This window comes from Lactuca sativa, chromosome 9 (genome assembly GCF_002870075.4).
Source record: "Lactuca sativa cultivar Salinas chromosome 9, Lsat_Salinas_v11, whole genome shotgun sequence".
In the NCBI taxonomy this organism is placed as follows: domain Eukaryota; kingdom Viridiplantae; phylum Streptophyta; class Magnoliopsida; order Asterales; family Asteraceae; genus Lactuca; species Lactuca sativa.
In genome coordinates this window covers 164,026,802-164,048,756 of record NC_056631.2, presented here as the reverse complement: position 1 = coordinate 164,048,756, position 21,955 = coordinate 164,026,802, and the positions used below count along the sequence as shown (strand labels likewise).

Below are 21,955 nucleotides of genomic sequence, written 5' to 3'. Positions count from 1 at the left end.
CAAACCGCACTACGTGGTGCGGTTTGCGGTTTATAGTTACCAAACCGCGGTTCAAACCGCACCGCATCGTATTATTAAAAATTATATATATATATATATATATATATATATATATATATATATATATATATATATATATATATATATATAGGGTTAGGTTATTTTGTTTTCACTATCTATTGTGTGCCCGTATGACTGATTCTGGACCAATCATTTTAGTTATTTTAAGAAAGTAATTAATGCATATTACATGTTGAAGATATAATAGGTATTAATTACATCTTCAGCATTTAATATGCATTAATTACTTTCTTAAAATAACTAAAATGATTGGTCCAGAATCAATCATACGGGCACACAATAGATAGTGAAAACATTTGAATCTAACTCTCTCTCTTTCTCTCTCTCTCTCTCTCTCTCTCTATATATATATATATATATATATATATATATATATATATATATATTTCCAATCACTGAATACTTTATATTGTCAAATAACTTTTTTCTATATCATGATGGTTAAATATGGTAATTGAAGACTAAAAAGACTATGATATCAAACTTCGTAGGTCACAACTTAGCAAGACATTTTGTGGGTTTTTTTGTTTGCAATATCTCTGCCTTTTAAAGATATGCAATATAATTAATAAATTTTGAAAGTGTTTAAATAGAATGAATAACAACAAAAGTTATAAATTGAAACAACTTATCAAACCGCATAAACTGCACACAAACCGCACAAACCGCCCGCATAAAACCGCACCGCATAATGCGGTTTAGAGCTTTCGCGGTGCGGTTTGCGGTTTCCAAAAAACTCAAACCGCATGTGCGGTGCGGTTTGCGGTTTTAACTTTAAACCGCACCAAACCGCACCGCGAACACCCCTAATTAATATAATGAGTTGAATTACTTTTTAAATTTTCATGATTTTGGATTTTTTGTTTTAAATATTTTAGGTTTTTATAAATAAAAAAACAGCTACTGAGAGCTTGACACGTGTTGGGGTACGTTTGGGAGAACACCAATTTCAATTATTTACCATATTGCCCTTCACCATTTTATATTTTCTCCCCCATCTATCCTACATTTACCCAATCAACCTCTTCAAAAAAACAGTCATTTTCCTCCTTTAATCACAACCATCTAATTTGACAAATAAACAACAAAGATTTACCCTTATAGTCTTCACACACACATACACACACACACACACACACACACTCTCTCTCTCTCTCTCTCTATATATATATATATATATATATATATATATATATATCGATCATCGACATCAAGGGGTTGATAGAACTGATGTCGATCCCAATGGGTTTAGTTAGATTTGGTATTGTTATCCCTACTCAAAATTTTATAGAGAATAACTGTTTGATTTAAATGGTATATGTTTTTAATATTATCAAATAATATTCTTTAATATAAAAATTGTTTATAATGCACTTGACACTTGGTGCTATTCATTTTATAGCATATGAGGAGATTCATAAGCTTTTAGTTTATCGTAGGTATAAACGAATGGCCTCCATTACTCCTGCTGATGTTTTATTAGCAGGTTTTTGTAAGAAATTGCATGACTTTAGGGACTAACAAAGAGGCTTGTGTAACAGCCGATAATTCCCAAGACCATAATTTAATTTAGAATTCTTTAATTTTTTTTGAGTTGGGCTTTAAATCATTGGATATTTTCTTATTGGGCTTAGGGTGTGCAATACACGGGGAGTACCACCCTATGTACGCTGGGCGTACTGAGGTGGATTGATCGCGGGTACCATGCACGTACGCGTTGTGTACAAATGAGTACGTGCAACATACGTGTCCAGTCCCTAAAACCCTAATATTTAGGGTTTGAGCACTATTTAAAGAACATTATGACCTAAGGATCTTCTTTATTAGCCTCCATCTTGTCTCTAATGTAACGCCCCGATCCTCAGGTATTAATTAATTAAGAATTTTTGGATAAAGCTCTACTCGACGAGTTGGTCAACCTACTCGTCGAGTAGCAGCGGGGTGAGAACGCATGTTTAGTGACCTAGGCGAGTCCATTATTGGGACTCGGCGAGTAGGATCTGGCAGATGAAACCCTAAATCCTAGGGTTTGCACCCCTATTTAAAGGAGCCTCAGCCTCCTTTGGGACTCCTTACAGTCTTTGAGAGCCCTTGAAACCCTAATCCGTGTGTGTGTGCCTTGGTGTGGGTTTGAAGCTTGGAAAAGAGGATCTTGGAGGAAGGAAGCTAAGAGTGCAAAGGAAATTGAAGCAAGAAAGGCGTGGGAAGTGGGCTTTGCCTCAGCTAGCACTGTTCGAAGGTATCAAAGTACCATTCTTACTTCCTTTTCTTCCCTGTGGTTGATTCTAGGGCTTTTTATGGATTTTCAAGTTGGGATGTTGAGCTATAGGCTAGATCTGAAGTTGTAACTTCAGATCTGGACCTTCCTTGGATGGCTTTTCCTTTGGATAGGCATGCGTGTGTACCCGTCGAGTTGCAAGGAGGAAACTCGATGGGTGGCCCTTAAGGATTGATCGGGATTCGAAGGAACTCGACGAGTCACTCCGATGACTCAGCGAGTTGGAATATGCCCCATGGACTCGGCGAGTGGCCAAGTGCACTCGGCGAGTTGAGGTCAACATGGACTGTTGACCTTGACTAAGGACTCTGACCTTGATCAGGAATTACTAAGGGGTTATGGGGTGTCTCATAATAGTAAGAACTTATGAGTATATTGTGCTATGGTTATAGGTGGTGGAGCTGGTGTCAAGTGATCCGATAGTTAGAGTTTGCATTTCAATCGACATCTGCTAGGTGAGTTATCCTCACTATATCGACAGGGTCTACAGCACCAAGGCCGACCCTTTATGATTTACATCCTGATTAAGGATGGTTGGTTGTTATTGCCATGCTAGATTTCATCCTAGTTTAGGATGGGTGTTATGTTATTGCTTTGTTAGAAACCATCCTGTTTAGGATGGTTGTTATACTAGAGATCGGTTAGATCAGTTGTTATGGTATGCTATGATTTTGATCTGTTAGATCGGAATCAGGATAGATAGTATGTTATGCTTTTATGATCCGTAAGGATTGGTATGTTAGTGACCTGTTAGGTCGATACTCTATTTACGAGTGAAACTCTATGATTGATGGTCAATGAGATAGATATGTTTGCTATGTGTATATGCCAATATATGATAGTATGCGTACATGGTTAATTGCTTGTTGGTTGGGATGAGGCGGTCCTGCTTTGTGCTGAAGGCTAACACACCCTCTGAGCGGTCCGGGGAGACTGTAGGCCCACGCGGCGGACCAGTCATGCCAAAGGCTCGGGATAGATTAAGATAAACTGTAGGCCTAGTAGAGCGGACCAGTCCGGCCGATGGCCCAGTATGTATGTTGTTTGATTGATCGTTATGGCTATGGCTTCTGCCAGTATGGTATTTGTATTTTGGGGGTAGCTCACTAAGCCCTCGGGCTTACAGTTTTTAGTTTATTGTTTCAGGTACTTTAGAAGAGCGAGGGAAGGCGAAGGCATGACCGTACCGCTCCTTATCCTCATGATCTATTTTGGGACACTTTGATGATAAATGAATTGGAAATGTTTTGTAAAAACAATTACTATTTGACTCTTTTGTTAGTATTAAAAGTTTAAATTTGGCGTAAATTTTATGGGTGTTACAAGTTGGTATTAGAGCCTTGGTTTGAGTGAATTGGAGGAACACTCGTGTGAATCCAGTCTCAAACCAAGGAGATTTTCGGAAAATAAGTTTTTAAAATGCTTTTCAAAATAAAGGATGGAGGATGCAGAGGGTACGATCATCCGGAGCCTATAAGTAAGCCCCAAAATACCATACAGTTATTTGATATTCTGATATGTTAGAACAGCATGCTAGTGCTAGGCTAGGTATTTTCAGGAATCGCATGATAGATTGGCCTGATTGTATGATACCTATTAGCCTAGGGTTTCTTGTATATGGGATTGACATCATAACTGTAGATGTTTAGTGTATGCACCATGGCTGTGGATAGTCAAGATCTTATAGCCTGAGAATGTCCAATTCGACCTTAGTGTAGGATCGGATATTTCAAAGTCTATCGGGTCCAGCGCTATGTGCAGCCAGTGTACACTAGCGCTGCAGGGGATGATGGAAGTTTCATGGATGTGTGGGTGGTGCGGAACTGCAGGATTAATTACTAGTTAGGCGATGTCCCCTGTTAGTGAGGGTTTGAGCGCATATTATGTTAAATACAGTTTAGGTTGTTGTGGTGATACTTGAGACAAATATGGGTAGGTGTGGAAGGTAGTAGGGGCCCATACTATTGAAAGCACAGGACCCATACACGTATCAAGGAAGTCACAACCCCTAGGGATTGAGGGTAATTGGTCTTCCGTCATTATATGATATGTTTGAGACATTGAGTGTGTTTGCGAGTATGGTGGTGACGAGACGTGTTGCTTCGGGGTCCGGATTAGGATCAGGGTCAGGAGACGGAGGAATGGAGGTGTCGGTAGCACCTGAGCCCGTGGTTCAGATAGGGACTGAGGAGTTGGATGCCCGGATTCGGGAGATCATGCACGATGAGATTGCTGTTGCATTTCGAGCGCAGCTGCCAGAGATGTTTGGGTCGATTAAGACCACGATGGTCGAGTATTTTGATGAGCGGTATGCCGCTCTAGCAGAGACTGCTGCCGCTGCAGCCACTTCGGCTGTAACCGCTGCAGGGGTTGGAGGAGGAGGAGCCGGCAGGGCTTTCCAGTACCAGGACTTAGACAATACGAAACCCCCAGCATTTGATGGTACACAGGATGCCATTCGGGCTATGAGGTGGTTATCTGACATGGAGGGATGTTTCTTCACATGTTCATGCCCTGCTGACCAAAAGGTCAGGTGTGCCCTGAACCTGCTGAGGCTTGGGGCGAAGGACTGGTGGAGGCTGACGATTGGGTTGTATACTGATAATCAGAGGGCTGCTATTACCTGGGAGCAGTTCCGGGATATGTTTCGCACCCGCTACGTTCCGCGCGTGGAACGGGAGCGGCTTGCTCAGGAGTTTTTGACCTTGAGACAGGATGAGGAGTCTGTGATGGAGATTACCTGTATGTTCACGGAGAGGGCTATGTTTTGCCTGGAGTTTGCTTCAGAGCAATCTTAGATGACTCATTATCTGAGTATGCTCAAGACGGATATTCGACAGTTTGTGTCTACTCAGCGATGTGATACCCTCCTGGACCTACAGGAAGCCACGCGGCGGCGTGAGTTGGATATAGAGCTGCAGTTGAAGGAGTAGTGTCAGGCACCGACACAGTCTCAGCCGGCGCCTAAGCGGTCTAAAACCGCTGATACACGGTCCAGGGGTCATCAGAGCCGCACTTGTGGAAAGTGTGGCAAGGCTCATTCAAGGTTTGTCGAGCAGGAGGTGGGTGTCACAAATGTGGCAAGGAGGGGCACTATGCCAGGGACTACCGTCAGTCCGCCCCTCCAGCAGATATGAGGATTTTTTACCATTGTCATCAGGTTGGTCATGTGAAGACCAACTGTCTGCAGCTCGCCGCCAAGCCGACGTAGGGTTCCGCGTGCAGCTACTGTGAGGATTGGAGATGGGAGGTCAGTCAAGATGGAGCCTCCGAAGGCTCAGGGTCGCGCCTTCCAGCTCACGGCCGAGGAGGCCAAGGCAGCACCGGATGTGGTTGCTGGTACGTTCTTAGTAAATTCTTTTTCTTCTTTGGTTTTATTTGACTCGGGGGCGAGTCGGTCGTTCGTATCTCATACCTTCTCTAGAGGGTTCAGTGTGCTGATAGATGATCTTGCGTGTCTGTTGCGAGTTTCGATCGCCAACGAGCACAGGGTTTTTGCTTCTTCGGTCTACCGAGGACGTGAGTTGGAGATTGTTGGGGTGTCTTTCCTGATAGATTTGGTTCCTATCCCCATGAGGGATGTATGCGTGATTGTAGGAATGGATTGGCTTAGCCGTTTTGGCGCCATGATCGACTGTGAGGGACAGCGGGTGGTGGTTCTAACCACAAGTGGGGGAGAACTGGTGGTATATGGTGAGGGCACCAGGTCGGGATCAGGGTTCTGTTCGGCGGCCAGGGCTCGATAGTATATTCAACACAGGTGTGCCAGTTATTTGGCGTATGTGGTAGATACATGGGTTAGAGAGCAGCTCTCAGTTTCAGAGGTCCCTGTGGTTAGAGAGTTTGCTGATGTATTTCCGGAGGAGTTATCCTCAGTGCCTCTGGTGAGGCAGGTTGAGTTTAGGATTGATCTAGTGTCAGGTGCGGGCCAAGAGTCTACAAAGTGGAAAGAGGCGATGAACATCGTGATTCAATCCTTGTATGACAATCAAGTTTGGAACTTGGTTGACAATGTACCAAGTCATAAGACAATCGGGTGCAAATGGATCTTTAAGAAGAAAACGGATATGGATGGGAAAGTACACACTTATAAGGCGTGATTGGTTGTGAAGGGCTTTACTCAAACTCCTGGAGTTGACTATGATGAGACCTTCTCATTAGTAGCTAAGATCAAGTCTATAAGGGTTATGCTAGCCATAGCTGCATTTCATGATTATGAAATATGGCAGATGGATGTCATAACCGCTTTCTTTAATGGGAAGTTGGCTGAGGATGTTTACATGATTCAGCCAGAGGGTTTTGTAGATGCGAAGTACCCTAATAGAGTGTGTAAGATTGAGAAATCCATTTATGGATTGAAGCAAGCATCTCGTAGATGGAATCTTTGTTTCGATGAGAAAGTCAAAGAGTTTGGTTTTTCGAGAAGCGAGGATGAGTCTTGCGTATATGTTAAAGCTAGTGGGAGTATAGTTAGCTTTTTGGTGTTGTATGTGGATGACGAACTACTCACAGGAAACAACGTTCCAACCCTACAGGAAGTTAAGTCCTGGCTTAGGAAGTGTTTCGCTATGAAGGACCTCAGAGAAGCTGCTTACATTCTGGGGATAAGGATTTTGAGAAATAGGAGTAAAAGAATAATAGGACTTAGTCAAAGTACCTACTTAGACAAGGTGTTGAAACGTTTCAACATGGAGAATTCCAAGAAAGGAGAATTGCCTATCCAGAGCAATACCAAACTGAGTAAGACTCAGAGTCTGAGTATCAATGTCGAGATAGCAGAGATGAGTCGAACGCCATATGCTTCCGCTGTTGGCTCGATCATGTATGCTATGACATGTACTCGCCTTGATGTGGCTTTTGCTTTGAGCATGGTTAGTCGATATTGAGGGAATCCTGGTAGAGCTCGCTGGATAGAAGTAAAGAACATTCTTAAGTACCTACGAAGGACTAAGGACTGGGTCCTTACCCTATGTGGGAGTGATGACTTAAGAGTGATAAGGTATAGTGACGCCAGTTTACAGACCGACCGCGATAATTTCCACTCTCAGTCGGGCTGGGTATTTACCCTGAATGGAGGAGCAGTGACTTGGAAAAGTTCCAAGCAGGAGACCGTAGCTTATTCAACGTGCAAATCAGAGTACATAGCAGCGAGCGAAGCGTCGAAGGAGGCAATATGGATAAAGAACTTCATTGTAGACCTTGGAGTTGTACCAGCTATAAAGGAGCCTATGGAGATTTTCTTTGATAACGAGGGTGCGGTTACCTTAACCAAGGAACCAAGGGATCATGGCATATCCAGACACATCGAAATAAAATATCACTTCATAAGACATCGGGTAGAAGAAGGACTCCTCGTAATGAAGAAGGTATATTTATAAGAGAACCCGACAAATCCCCTTACGAAGGGACTGAGTAGGCAGCATTCTATGAGCATTGGCCTGAGGGACTATATTAGTTTTAGTGAATATATAGATAGTTAGAAACTTGTAATAAATAAATGTAATTGACATTTGATGATTAAGTAATAAGAGTTTTATTTATGAGTAAAGTTTACTATATTTTGTCAATTGTTTATTTTGTGTTTCACCTTTGCATGTTTTACTTCCTGAATAATAAGATTATTCGAATTATCCACAGTCGATCATACTTTGGAAGTAAGCTACGACGATAGACTGTCATGAATTGGATTGTAGATTGTCTAAGTGTTTATACATAACAAAGGTCTGCTACAACATTCATGAGTGCTCTTGAAATAAGATTTGAGTATTGGATTAAACTCATGCTCATATGAATCACTTCATGGAATTCATCATGAGTGGTTGTGAGACGATAATATCATATAATCTTCAAACTAAGATATACGAGTTGTTGATTGCAAGTTGATTGTACATTGATGGTACGTAAACGCAGTGACGCATCCTTTATATGGCTAGGGGGCCATGACCCCCTATTTTTTTGACCTCCTTAATACTAGATTATATATAAAAGTTTGGTTTTATTTGTTGACTAACCATATGTCCCAAGTTAATGATATACGTATTTTTATATGTAATGTTAAAATAACTAACTTTTAAAGATAAACACAAGGTTGCAAGTTGCATAGAATTAGCTAGATTATTATAAACCTTTGCTACTTTTAGTGTGATTTGATATTTGTTAGTTCCTAGGCTCATATTTATTTTAAAAAAATAATGTTATATATTTTTAAGAAAATTAAGTTAGTGAAACAATCTGCTAATGTCAATAATATACGATAACTAATTTTGTAAAGTATAGTTAGAATAATTAGTTATATTTAAATATAATTATTAAATTGTTATTCTATTTTACTATTTTGTTAAGTATTAGCAAATCATATTACATATTCAACATTAAAATGATAAAACAATCAAAATTGGTTTCAGCCCTTCCGGTTAAAGGGTCCGTGTTCCGCCCCTGAAATTAAGGATGCAAGACAAATGTTTGATGAGACTAAAATGTTGTATTAAAATTAAGTAGGATGCTACAATATGTCAATTTATGAAAGTACATTCCTATGTCGTGATTTAGCAAAAAACCTTTTGCTTTGGTATACCGACTGTTCAAACCCGTGCCAATGGCGCGGATGACCTTTATCTAGTTAATATTATGTCACGTCTCACTCTATTACTTCTCCATTGTAAAATAACTTATAATAACTAATATATGCAATTAAGGACATTCAATTATATATACAATTAAGTCATAACACTCTTAACTACAATGATTTTTTAGTCGGGGTAAATATGCTACCAAAATGATTTTACCTGTTATGATGTCTTCTCTCAACTTTTCGATGTCAAGCCTCAATTTCTGATTTCGGTAATTACATTGACATCTTCCACTTGTGTGGTTTTTTTAAATTTCGTTTTTTTTCTTTTGCAAGTTACAAGCGATGGAATTAACAACATTGTACGACTATAATTTGGTTTCAATAAGAGCCCAACAAGCAGGTATATATGTAATTAAACTTTATAATGTAAAAGATGATAATATTATATAAATTGGACATCAGATTATGACTCTTTCATGAAAAAGCTTCTTTATTGACTTTTACTTATAGCTTTTAAGATTTGGATTTGATGATTAGATTGTCGAAAATGAATGATATTACGAATGAGAAAAATAAGTGAATGATATGCTGTTAAAATGTAACAAGTTTGATCATGGATAATATTTTCTCGATGAAATGCTTGAACAAGATTTTATTACTAATTTCTTTAACTGCTCTACATACGAAGAAGCTAATACAATAATTTAATCAGTATACTTTGTTGAATGGTTTTTAATCCAATTTTTATAAAAAATTATAATTGTTGTAGTTTTTTTCGACTTTGTTGAGGTATATGTAATCAATGGCACTTAAAACACCATACTTTTCTGTCAGTTTATTGATAAAAGTAAGGCTAATGGTCTACCAAACAAGTTATTCTATTTATCTTCCATGTTTTCAAATTCAATTTCCAGAGTTTAGTGATTTTGCGATTCTTTGTTGTTCGATTCTAGCTGCATGATTGGATCTAACATGCACTATTATCTGACCTTTGCTTCAATTAACTTGCATGTGTTATTTGATGGTGTTTTATGCGTGTTTAACTATATAAACATACTTCATGAAAATTGGTAAGGCCTTTGTCTAAATAAATAAATGTTGTAATTTATTTATTTATATACAAGTTTAAATTTTAGTTGTGATAATAAATTTTAATTTGGGTGATTGTGTTCGGATTGAAACCAAAACCACCCCGGCTCCTGTTGTTGATAATAATGCCAAAAGTAACCACGTGAGTGAGATTAGTAATCCTGTTTTGGTCCAATGATAAAATGGTCATTTAAAAATAAAATTTACTATGTTTTTTCTGTTAATGATTTTAGGACGTGATGTACATGAACATGAAGCATTGGATCCAAATGATTACACGTTTGAGCTGGAGTGGAAAGATGTATTTCAGATGAATCAAAATGAGCTTGAGTCAGAGATAAGAAAAGTTTATAGGGATCCAACTCTTGATCCCAGAAGAAAGGATTATCTCATTCATAACATAGAACCCTATGGTCAAGTGTGTTTCATTCTATTTTTACTCTTGATTTATATTTTCTTTGATTTTTTGTTATTAATCTGTTAAAGTTTTCTTGGTGAGCTTTATGTTAAAAATACAATGCCAAAATTAGTTATATTTTCAAAGCACTCACCAATTCATGCAAACATTCGTTCATTTTATTATGCTGCTTTGTAATACAAAAATAATCATAATGGAATGGAATCACAAAGGTCTGGAATGGAATCATGGATCATTTAAAAGAATCTGACCCGTACAACGCATTAGGACTGTTCATTATTCGGATAAAACCGAATTGTCCAATTGGACAAAATGGATTGGACAATTTGGTTTGGATATTCAGATTTTTGGATTGGTTTTCAACAAAACCGAATTACTATTTTGGATTTCGGATTGGTTTTGTTTTATACAATATGAACCGAATAATCCAAAAAAACCGAATAACAATGTAGTATTTATTTATTTTTAATATAACTATAACTATTTATTATGTTTATAATTTATTTTTTCAAATAACTTTAAAAAGTTTCATCTAATAAAAAACATTAATATGCATTTTCTCTTAAAAGATCTTTATCTACTAAATATTAAACTATAATATACATTCTTAGTAGTTTATAAATTTTAAATCACAACTAAATATTTTTTTTGCTTCTTCTATAAAAATTGGATAATATTATAATTATATGTCATTTAAAAATGTTTTAGTTTTTGAAAACCGAAATATAAAAACCGATCCAACCGAATTGTAATTGAATCGGATTTGAATTTAGTTTGGATTATTCGGATCTATATTTTGAAAACCGAAATCAATTTGGATTTACTTAATTGGATCGGATCGAATCGATCCATCCAAACGAACACCCCTACAACGCACAAACCTCATCACATAGTTAGTTATCATATGAGGTCAAAAATTCTCAATTTTAAATTTCATTGGCCCTTATTACTTATACTCTCCCACCATGATTTAATTCTTATCTTATTAATCGTGGTAACTTTTTGAAATTTAAATTTCTAGACCCTTATAATAAGAAAATGTGTATCTTTGTGCAAGTTAAATAGGATAAATTTGATAACTTTGAAAATTTACTAACTTCATCCCTTAAAATCAGTAAAGTAAATCGATTTTGTTTGGCAAGGTTATAAATATTATTTTACAATACAATAGCTATATATTTAAAGCATTTACTGTCGTTTTAAATTTACCCTTTCAACCGTCATTATTTCGTTTTCTTGAAGTTGTTGCGGTTGTAGGATATCTTCATTCTAATCAATGGAAGAACGACAGAGGAATTCCCATTATCCAAAGGTGTCAGGCAGGGTGACCTGCTCTCTCCGTTCCTTTTTATAGCAGTTATGGAGGGCCTTAGTGTTGCGATGCGATCAACGTGTGAACTAGGTATCTTCCAAGGTGTTAAACTACCAAATGGAGGCCCTTTGATCTGACACCTACTATACGTAGATGATGCCTTATTTCTCGGGGAGTGGTCGAGGAAAAACATCAATAATCTAGCTTGAATCCTTCACCGCTTCCACATTGCATCATGGCTAAAAGTAAATTTCAACAAATCTAAAGTCTTCAGAGTTGGATCGGACATGCAGGAAGTCTCAAACTGAGCCAGTCCTCTTGGATGTGAACCTTCCTCCTCCCTTTCACATACCTAGGAGCTCTGGTTGGAGCCAACATGGACTTAAAGAAGAACTAGAAACTGATCATAGAAAGATTTCAAGCCAAACTTTCAAAATGGAAATAAAAAACCCTCTCCTTCGGTGGTAGATTGACACTTATTCAATCAGTCCTTGGCAACCTTCCAACATACTGCTTGTCACCGTTTGTAGCACCTGATGGTGTAATCCAAACTCTTGAGAAAATGAGGAACATGTTTCTATGGGGTACTTCGGAAGAAAAGAAGACAATACATTGGATCTTGTAGGATAAGGTGACTGCACCCAAGGAATTGGGTGGTTTAGGTGTTGGTACGATCAAAGCCCTTAATATCTCCCTAATAATGAAGTGGTGGTGGAAGTTGAGAACTGAACCCCATCATCTTTGAGCGGAATCCATCTCAAGCCGGTATAACCTCAAGTCGAAACCTGATAATTTTTACTCAAAGAGATCATTAACAGGAGTGTGGAATAACATTGTTGGAATAAGAAATGCTCTTATGAAAAAAGATATACATGTTACATATGTGCTATCTAAACAACCCGCAACTAATGGAGCAACCTGGAGGTGTGGACTTACCCGAATGGAACATACACAATATGCACCCTCAAACAGAGATGGGGTTACCCCCTACTAATGACAAATTTTGTTGTCTAAAAGAAATCCCATTAAAAGTCAATTGTTTTATATGGAGGGAAAAAATGTGGAGGATCCCAGTCGCATTAGAGCTCTCAAAAAGAGGGGTATATCTGGAAACATTAACTTGCCTCATGTGCAATGAATATGAAGAAGTCACTGATCACGTCCTTGTGGATTGCCCTTATTCTAGGATGGTCTTTGAAGGAGTATTAAAATGGTGTAATGTGAATACAAAATCTTTTCACACAGTGAAGGACGTTGTGGACTTTGTTTCTCAGTGGGGGTTGTGCTGAAAATAGAGAAAGCTACTCTTGACAATCTACTATGGAACAATATGGAGTATTTGGAAATCAAGGAATGAAAGAGTTTTCAAGAAACACCGATTACCACCAGATAAAGTCAATGATATTGTCAAGTCAGTGACTTATCTCTAGGTGAAAAACAGGGGAAAAATAAGCGGTTGAATTGGGCAACATGGTCCCAATGCCCATTATCTTATTGAATCATCCACTTTAAGTTTTCTTATCTTTGTTTTCTTTTTCTACTTTTTTTATTCTCCTTTTTACCGTTGATTCTTGTATGCCACTAACTGTGGCTTGATTATTTTTCTCCTGTCTATTAATATATTTTATTTGCCGGTTCCAAAAAAAAGGTAATTCAATGGATTTTTATTAAATGATTTGTGTAATGGTTTGTGTGTTTTCTACATTCATAAATTGTTTTTTTCTATAGTGATGTAAATATGATAACTCTCTTTTCGTTTTTTTGATTTTGTAAATTGTATGGGTGTTTACAAATTCAATGGTTCTTAAGTTAATGATGTGTGTAACTGCTTGTGTGTTTTATGCATTCATAAAACAATGTGTGTAACAGGTTGTGTGTTTTCTGCATTTATAAACCAATTTTTTTCTTCTAAACTAATGTAAATATGATAACTTACAACGTAATACTTTTGATTAAGAATAATTGTTGCTTAATTACATGTTTGATCTAGATACATTAAGTCCATATCTTAGCATTATTTGTTTAAGAGTTGGGACATTTTTTTGTCGTGTTACTGTTTGGTAAATTAATCTAGTGTGGCACTTTGGCATTGTATGATTAGAATGTGCTTGTTGTTCTTGTCCGATTTATTTACATTATTAGTTTTTAGCATCAGTTGTTTAGTGCATTTATTTCTATCGTTTACTTGGTTTAGTTGCTTTCTGGCCAAAAGTTATAATTACAAATATTTGTTGTCTATCGAGTTAGTACAAATACTGTATCTGGGTCTTTTGTAAAGTGGGTGTTTATGTGGTTCATGTTGCTTGTGAACTTCTAAGTACAATTTCTTACAAGTATGACAATTTTTAGATGATCTTATGCTAAAGTTAGTATGAAAAATGGTGTTGTATGCTAGTTTTGCTTTCTATCGTCTATACAAGATAACTAATTTAAACGATATTACTACCAAATTTGTATGATTATATTTCATGTTTTACGTACTTGGTTAAATTGTGGCCTTTTCTTTATGTTGAATTAAGTGTTGGAATTTGTCTTACTTCTTCGTATGTTGTAATAATTGTATGTTTGTGTTGAAATGAGTCCAAAATTAAGTTGCATGCTATTTAATCCAATAATTTTCAATACTATTTTGTTCAAATATGCAATCAGAACTCTTATCATTTCTCTATTATTTTGTGTGTGTGTGTGTGTATATATATATATATATATATATATATATATATATATATATATATATATATATATTGAACCTAGCTCTATATAGGGTTAGGTTATTTTGTTTCTAATAACTATTGTGCGCCGGAATGCACAGACCTGGACCATCGGATGGAATACAATCAATGGTCATGATCAGAGGGTCTATGATAGTACAATAGGGTAACATGTACCATATAATCATACAAATTTCAGCATAAGGACATTTTAGTCAATTGAGACAAATTTAAAAAAAGGAGAAATCGAGATTTATGGGATAATTAATGATTTTGATCTAAAAAATATGATTTTTTTTTTTTCAAATTAATTCAATTTCAAATGTAATTTGTAAACATAAACCGATTTTATTCTATCAGAATGACAGAAAGTCAACAATAAACTAGTAAATATATTTGCGGTTTTTATTCTTGCAAAATATGGTTTCATTCAAGATACTTTCTATATTAAACATGTTTAAAGAATTATACAACATATTATCAAGAATAACATTTTCTAAGGAATACAGATTTTATTCTTTAAGAATCACTATTACATTCATCCGTAAAGAATAAGACTATAAACAATTGTTACATGCATTCTAAAAAAATCATGACAAATAATGGTTCGAGGATTACATTTATTCTTAAAGATTAAAACTAAAAATAGTTAGAAAAGAAAAAAAACATCAAAATATAACAAAAACATTAATCCATTCCGAAAGAATAGTATTGTTAAGAAACCATTTATAAATTCTGACAGAATACATTCTGCTATAATGAACTATTGTTCTCCATGTTTTCTTCATTTTCCACATTAATAACAACCTCTTCAAAACCTAAATTCACAAAGAAAACATAATCAACTTTCAGATATTAAAAATTTTAGTGCATTAAATAGAATAAAACAATAAATTCTGATAGAATGTGATATAACTATAATTTCTTCAAACCAACATCAACAATCATCCCTAAACTTGCAATGTAATTTATTCTGAGAGAATGTAATATTTAGGATGTCATTCTATAAGAATCGAGACCAATAACAAGAATGTATACCATTTCTTTTATGACATAATTGGTTACAAGATTCTATTCTAACAAAATTAGAATTCGATATTCCATTCTAGTAAAATGTTGTAAGGTACATATGTACCCTGTTTTGCTGGAAGGGGGTCAACAACTGCATTAAGATATTTGATGTATACCTTCAAAATGTATAAAAATCGTTCTTTATATTTATATGTATATGAAAATTGAATTAAAGTAAAAGAGTGATGAAGAGTAAATAGAAATGGACAAAAATTTCTTTCAGCCATTTCAGCGAACAGTTGGCAGGCAAGGATTGCTACACAAATAATGAAAGAAAAAAAAACTAGAAATACCAATAATCTTGCAAAATTGATAGGTTAGATGAAGCTTACATGTAATCGATGCTAGGCGACTGCTAGCTCGAGGTCTCTCCAGAATCGCCAATAACAGTGAAAAGGGAGTGGTAACGATTGTTGTAGATGGCAGGTGGTTTGAGTTGTTGTTGATCGGTAAGAATGGTGAGGAAAAAGTGGTTCTTGGTGGTGTTCGACGGACAACAGCAGCAACACCACCACCCCTCAGTGGTGGTTTTTCACAGTAGTGAAACACAAAGAAAAAGGAACATGACTCTAGCTGAGTCTTCATGGTTGATCGATTACGAAAAAGGAATCAAAAAAAGTTTATATATACGGCGGTGGTGCTTGATACCTGCTGTAGTGACAGTAACACTCCAACTGAGTGTTTGGAATTGTTAAGAATTGAAGAAATTAAAAGATGGAGGTCGGCGAAGAGAGGAAGTGGGTAGCAGTGATGGTGATGGTGTTGATGCCAATGATGAACATGTTTGACCACACACATGACTAGGTCAAATATATTTTCTTTATTTCCTTAATTGCAAGATTTCAATTAAATGATTTCCTTAATTAAAAGTACAAAAGGTCAAAAATACCCTTTAATGATTTATTGTTTCTTGAATTCTCATTGGTTCATTTAGGCACACAATAGTTGCTAGAAACATTTGAACCTAGCTTTCTCTCTCTCTCTCTCTCTCTCTCTCTCTCTCTATATATATATATATATATATATATATATATATATATTGGTTATGTTCTCCTATGTTGACACATTCTCAATATGATTAATTCATAGTATCCTACTTTCTTGGTTCATTGTATTTCAATATTGTGTGTTTGTAGTTTATTGTTTTGTGGGAAAATTTCATACATATCCTTAGAAATTTTTAATATTACTTTTATATCCTTATAAAAATTAAAATTAAGTATATATCCGTTTCAAATTATAAAACTCATACTCATATCCAATGTCATAATTTTTTTAGAATTAAGTCAATTTAAGATTAAAAAACCTATTTAAAATTCAAAATTTTATATCATATTACTAAAATACCCGCTCAAATTAAAGATTAGGATTAAACCTGATTAAACTTTAAAAACCTTCAATTTACTTCTATACTCTTCTTCTCCGGGATGTACATTTTCTCTTCTTCTCCACACCGCTTCTTTTTATTCCAAGGTACAAAACTTGCACTTCTTTCCCCTTTTCATTGCAAGTTGCATAAATTATCTTCCATATTTCGTGGTTTACTAGAATAAGCAGAAAGCAGTAGAAAGAAAGATCTAGGGCATTCACAATGCGTTGAACTCCATAGATTTCAATAGATTTTCACATCATTTTTCTACATTCTATACAACTTAATCAATTTTTTCCTACAATGCATTGAACTCTACAAAGTTCAATAGAAAGTTATAAAAGCTAATTGATAGTATGTATTTAAGATCAGAAAACTTTCCTTTTTTCCCATTGAAGAGTTCAATGATCATTGAACTCCAAATCCATTGAATGCCGATGTGACATCTCACTTTGGTAGAGTTTCATCCATTGAATGACAACTAGACTTGCCACCTCATTTAACCCTCCTATTGAACTCACCATTTTAAGAATGTAACAAAGGATGAAATTGCCAAAGCCATATCTTCAATCGAAATAATTAAGAGGCCATTGATTGTATTCGACAAAGGGGCAACCATAGCTAAAGCTGAAGATGAACTCAAGAACCTAGTTGAAAAAACTAGAATCCCATTCTTGCCAACTCCAGAAGTTTGTTACCCGATTCCCATGACCCAGCTATAACAGTTGCTCGATCACTTGCAACTGGTAAATGTGATGACACCATAATTATAGGTGCTAGATTGCACTTTGCAGAGCCTCCAAAGTGGTCGAAAGATGTTAAATTTTAATTTCATCTTAATTGACATAGATGAAGAAGAGATTAAACTTTGAAACCCCTATTTAGGTCTAATTGGGGACGCAAAAGGATTCTTAAAGTATTGAATAATGAGATCAAAGAAGACACGTTTTTTTGGGCCGAACTCGTCCTTGGATTGAAGCTAGACCTGGCAATTTCAAACACAAAGACACGAATCTGTAAGAGACACGACACGACACGAATACATCTTAAAAATTGAGATACAACATATTTCTCATCGTGTAATCGTATCGTGTCAAATTCGTGGCTGACATGTTTTCATGACACGGATACACGAATTGTCAGGTCTAATTGAAGCCATAACCAATAAGGTTACAAAAAATGTGTCAAGAATGGAGGTACAGTCATCCAAAGATGTTGTCCACTTTCATTTCTTTACTCCAATAAGGATCATCAGAGATGATAATCTCTTTAGCTTGTGATGAAGAGGGAAAATAACAAGTCTGTATATTGCGATGAAAAGAAATAATAAGCTTGAGAATATGAGAAAAGTGTCGTCCAGAGAGAATAAGAGGGTAAAGTTTTTTTAAATTTAATTACGGTTAATCTTAATTTTTTTATTTAAGAGGGTATTTTAGTAATATGATATAAAAATTTGAATTTTAAATAATTTTTTAATATTAAATTGATTTGATCCTAATAAAATTAAAATTATGAGATTGTATATAAATGTGATTTTTATAATTTCAAAAGGATATATATGTATTTTTAATTTTTATAAGGAGATAGAAGTAATATTATAAGTTTTTAAGGATATAAAAGAAATTTTCCCTTGTTTTTATTAACTCTTATGTATAATTTCCATAACCATTAAAAAACATGGACCCTTTATGTAAACTAGTTTTCCATATACGAAATTCTTGTTTGGTTAGTACTAAAAAAGAAAAAAAGAAGAGAAAGGGAAATAATTTAATTCCATTTCCATTCCATCGATTCTCTTTTTAGGAAATGGGGAGGATAATCTGCCGAGAAAAAAAAAAGCGGAGAATTGATTCCGAACTTCACGATCTTAACTTCGAACCTGGTGTGCTACCTATTTTCGTTCACGATTATCTTATCTCCATAGAAATCGATTTATTTATCACTACTGCTTCTCGAATTCACGCTGCAGAAGAGATCGACAGCTTCAATAGCGATTTCTTTGTGGTCGATTGTGCAAACCCAATTTCTAATCTGGTTCAAATCGGAGGAGGCACACGGTCAATGTCTGATCGAAATTGACATATATTGATCATTTTTTAATTTAAACAAAACCATTTTGGTTATTTCTGTTTCTTTGCAATCTTCTGAATTCGACTGCTTACATTTTTGCTTCAGTACTGATGGATGTTGCCACTTGAGGTGCTCTTGAAACAGGAAATCATGTTGGTAGATTAATACTCTAGATTAGGCTGTACAATATTAATTAGGTTGAACAATATTGGTTTTGATTGTTCTTGTTGTATGATGTCGTTACTAATTGTGGATCAATGGTGTAATTTTGTTAGTGGGATAAAGAACAAACAGTTGTGTACATCAATTTGTATCTTGTTCTAACTTTTTATTATATGCGAAACAAGAAATTACGGTCGCCAAGAAAAATCAAAATTAGATGCAAAACCCGCTACTGAAATTGAAATTGAAATGATTTTCAAGAACATTTCTCCGGTGAATTCTCTAATCGAATCAATTCTTTTTCTTTTATTTTCATTCTCTATTGCAATTCTATCTTTTAGTACCAAACACCCCCTTACTGTGGTAGTTTTTTGTATATTCATTTTTATATTTCATTATATATTATATCATATTTTTTTCATTTATTTACACAAAAAATGTCTCACGTGTCTTAAAAAAATGATTCATATATTTTTTTTTATTCAACCGTTATAAAGTTACTTCAAAATCATAACTCTTTAAATTAATAACTTTATAAATAATTAATTAGTTATTATGATTTTTAATGTGATATAATAATAAAAAAGGAAAGTTTTGATTGTAGGCCACAAACGATAGGACACCATGCGACGAAGATCAGGTAACGTGTATATATATGTACCACAAAATTTGACTCTTTATCTTTTTGAAAAAGTTCATGCATAACTACGCAAGAAAATCATTTTATTATGGATACCTACACCGCTAGCTGTGGTGGTGGTGGTGGTGGTGGAGGAGGAGGAGGAGGAGGTGGACCGTTATTGCTTGGAATACGTCACAACTCACCACCGCAGCATCACTTTATCAACTATACTTTTCAAATAATCGGCAAAAAGTTTAAACTCCTGTAGCACTTTCACGTCTGCACCACCGTCGATCAACGGCGGAAAAAACAACCAAAAGCTCGTCACCACCACAAACCCCACCGTTAACAGCCGTGAAACAATCTCCGGCAATTCAAATTTTCCTGCTAACGCTCTCTTCACCAATAGTTCCACGACGACACATATACCATGGAGCACAAAAAACGACGTCATTTCCCATGTTGGAATCACACGCATCACGTAGTAAAACAGTAATTCATGCATCAGACCGGAGACCACGAAGGTGGCGATCAACGCCGGAAGTGAAGCCCATTCCTTGCCGGAAAACACAGACTTCACGGGTTTGTATACTGTGTGACGCAGGATGTTTGTTACCATGAGGTTCCATCTCCGTCCCCAAAAATCCTGCAGTGATGTCGCCAAGTACGGCTCGTCCGATGGCGGCTCAAGCTCCACTCCGACCACCGCCCATATCACGGCGTTAGAAACAAAGACCAGAATATCAACCAGTAGAAAAACTAGTGCACAGTAGATGCCTAATATAATATGTTGATTCAGTTTTTCTTTGTTTTTATACACAAAACTGATCAGTATGGGGGAAATTAAGGTCTCTATCCATAAATTGAACGGCGATTTCTTTTTGAGTTTGAAGGAATCTGATCTCAATTTGACTGGTAGAGAAGCGATGGTGATAAAGCGGATGAAGGATTTAGAGGGATAAAGTGGGCCTTGATCGAAAGCAAAGAGGAGGAGCTTGAAATTGGCGAGCCAGGTAATGAAGAGGGTGGCAACGGCGGTGGTGAAGGCGGAGGAGAAGAGGAGGGGTACAATTGCTAGAAGGCAGAAGATGGGTATGAGGGAGATGAGCCTGTAAATACCTTTGGGAAGCTTTGAAGATATGAAATAAGAGTAAGATAGAGCAGCAACAGTGGTGGAGAAGAAGATCAAAGTATTGGTATCACCTTCTGCCATTGATGAACACAAGAAACGCACCCAATAAAAGGTGACAATAATAAACTACTAAAATCAGCAAGAGTCATGTTTTTATCGGGAAAACTTTTATTTGTATCCAATTACCCATACCACAATCACTTTTATCAATAAATTATCATAGCTATCACCTCCAATAAATTCATCTTTTAAGGTGTTAGGCTGGTGGGACCACGGACTCGCATGCCGAGCTTCGTTTGGTCGGCGGAAATTTTCTGCACCAATGAAAAACAAAAAAATGGTCCTTCATTGTCAATTTTATGTGTTTTTGGTTAAAAACGAAAAATTGATATACTATTGGTCCAAAATTAGATATTTCTATTGTTTTTGGTCCCTATCTACTTAAAAAGACCATTATGTCCTTATAATTTGTTTTTCCATTTTTTATTATCTATTTTTATTCAAAATAAAAAAAAAACCCACCACCATTCCCCCCTCTCTCTTTCTCTCTCTCTCTCTCTCTCTCTCTCTCTCTCTATATATATATATATATATATATATATATATATATATATATATATATATATATATATATATATATATAGATCCGTTAAGAAATTTTTTTTGGTAGGAAGGTAAGAAGTTTTTTTCCTATATATTTTTTTGACGAACAAAAGAAATGAATCGCTAGATGATTCATTTGTAAGAAGATTCACAAGAAAAAATTCCCAAAAAAACATCTTTACGATTCATTATTAAGTAAATTAAGAAAAAAAATTCACTTTTGTGACAATTTTAGTGAATAACAACAAAATCATTGTATAAATGAATCATCGAGATGTTTTTTTGAGAATTTTTTCTTGTGAATCATCTTACAAATGAATCATCTAATGATTCATTTGTAGAAAAAAAACTTCTTACCTTCCTACCAAAAATTTACTTCTTATTTGATCTTGACTATATATATATATATATATATATATATATATATATATATATATATATATATATATATGGGATAGAGAATATA

At 35.6% G+C, this 21,955-nt stretch overlaps 1 protein-coding gene across 1 annotated transcript; it reads right to left on the bottom strand.

Annotated features, from left to right (window-relative positions):
- Positions 1–19,953: 19,953 nt before the first annotated feature.
- Positions 19,954–20,967, bottom strand: LOC111892851 (probable long-chain-alcohol O-fatty-acyltransferase 5). Its single transcript, XM_023888915.1, has one exon. The coding sequence runs from the start codon at positions 20,965–20,967 to the stop codon at positions 19,954–19,956; it is 1,014 nt and encodes a 337-aa protein (XP_023744683.1).
- Between the last annotated feature and the right edge of the window lie 988 nt (positions 20,968–21,955).

Excerpts from the sequence above, each read along its gene's own strand:
- LOC111892851 (XM_023888915.1), bottom strand. The coding sequence starts at position 20,967 with ATGGCAGAAGGTGATACCAATACTTTGATCTTCTTCTCCACCACTGTT.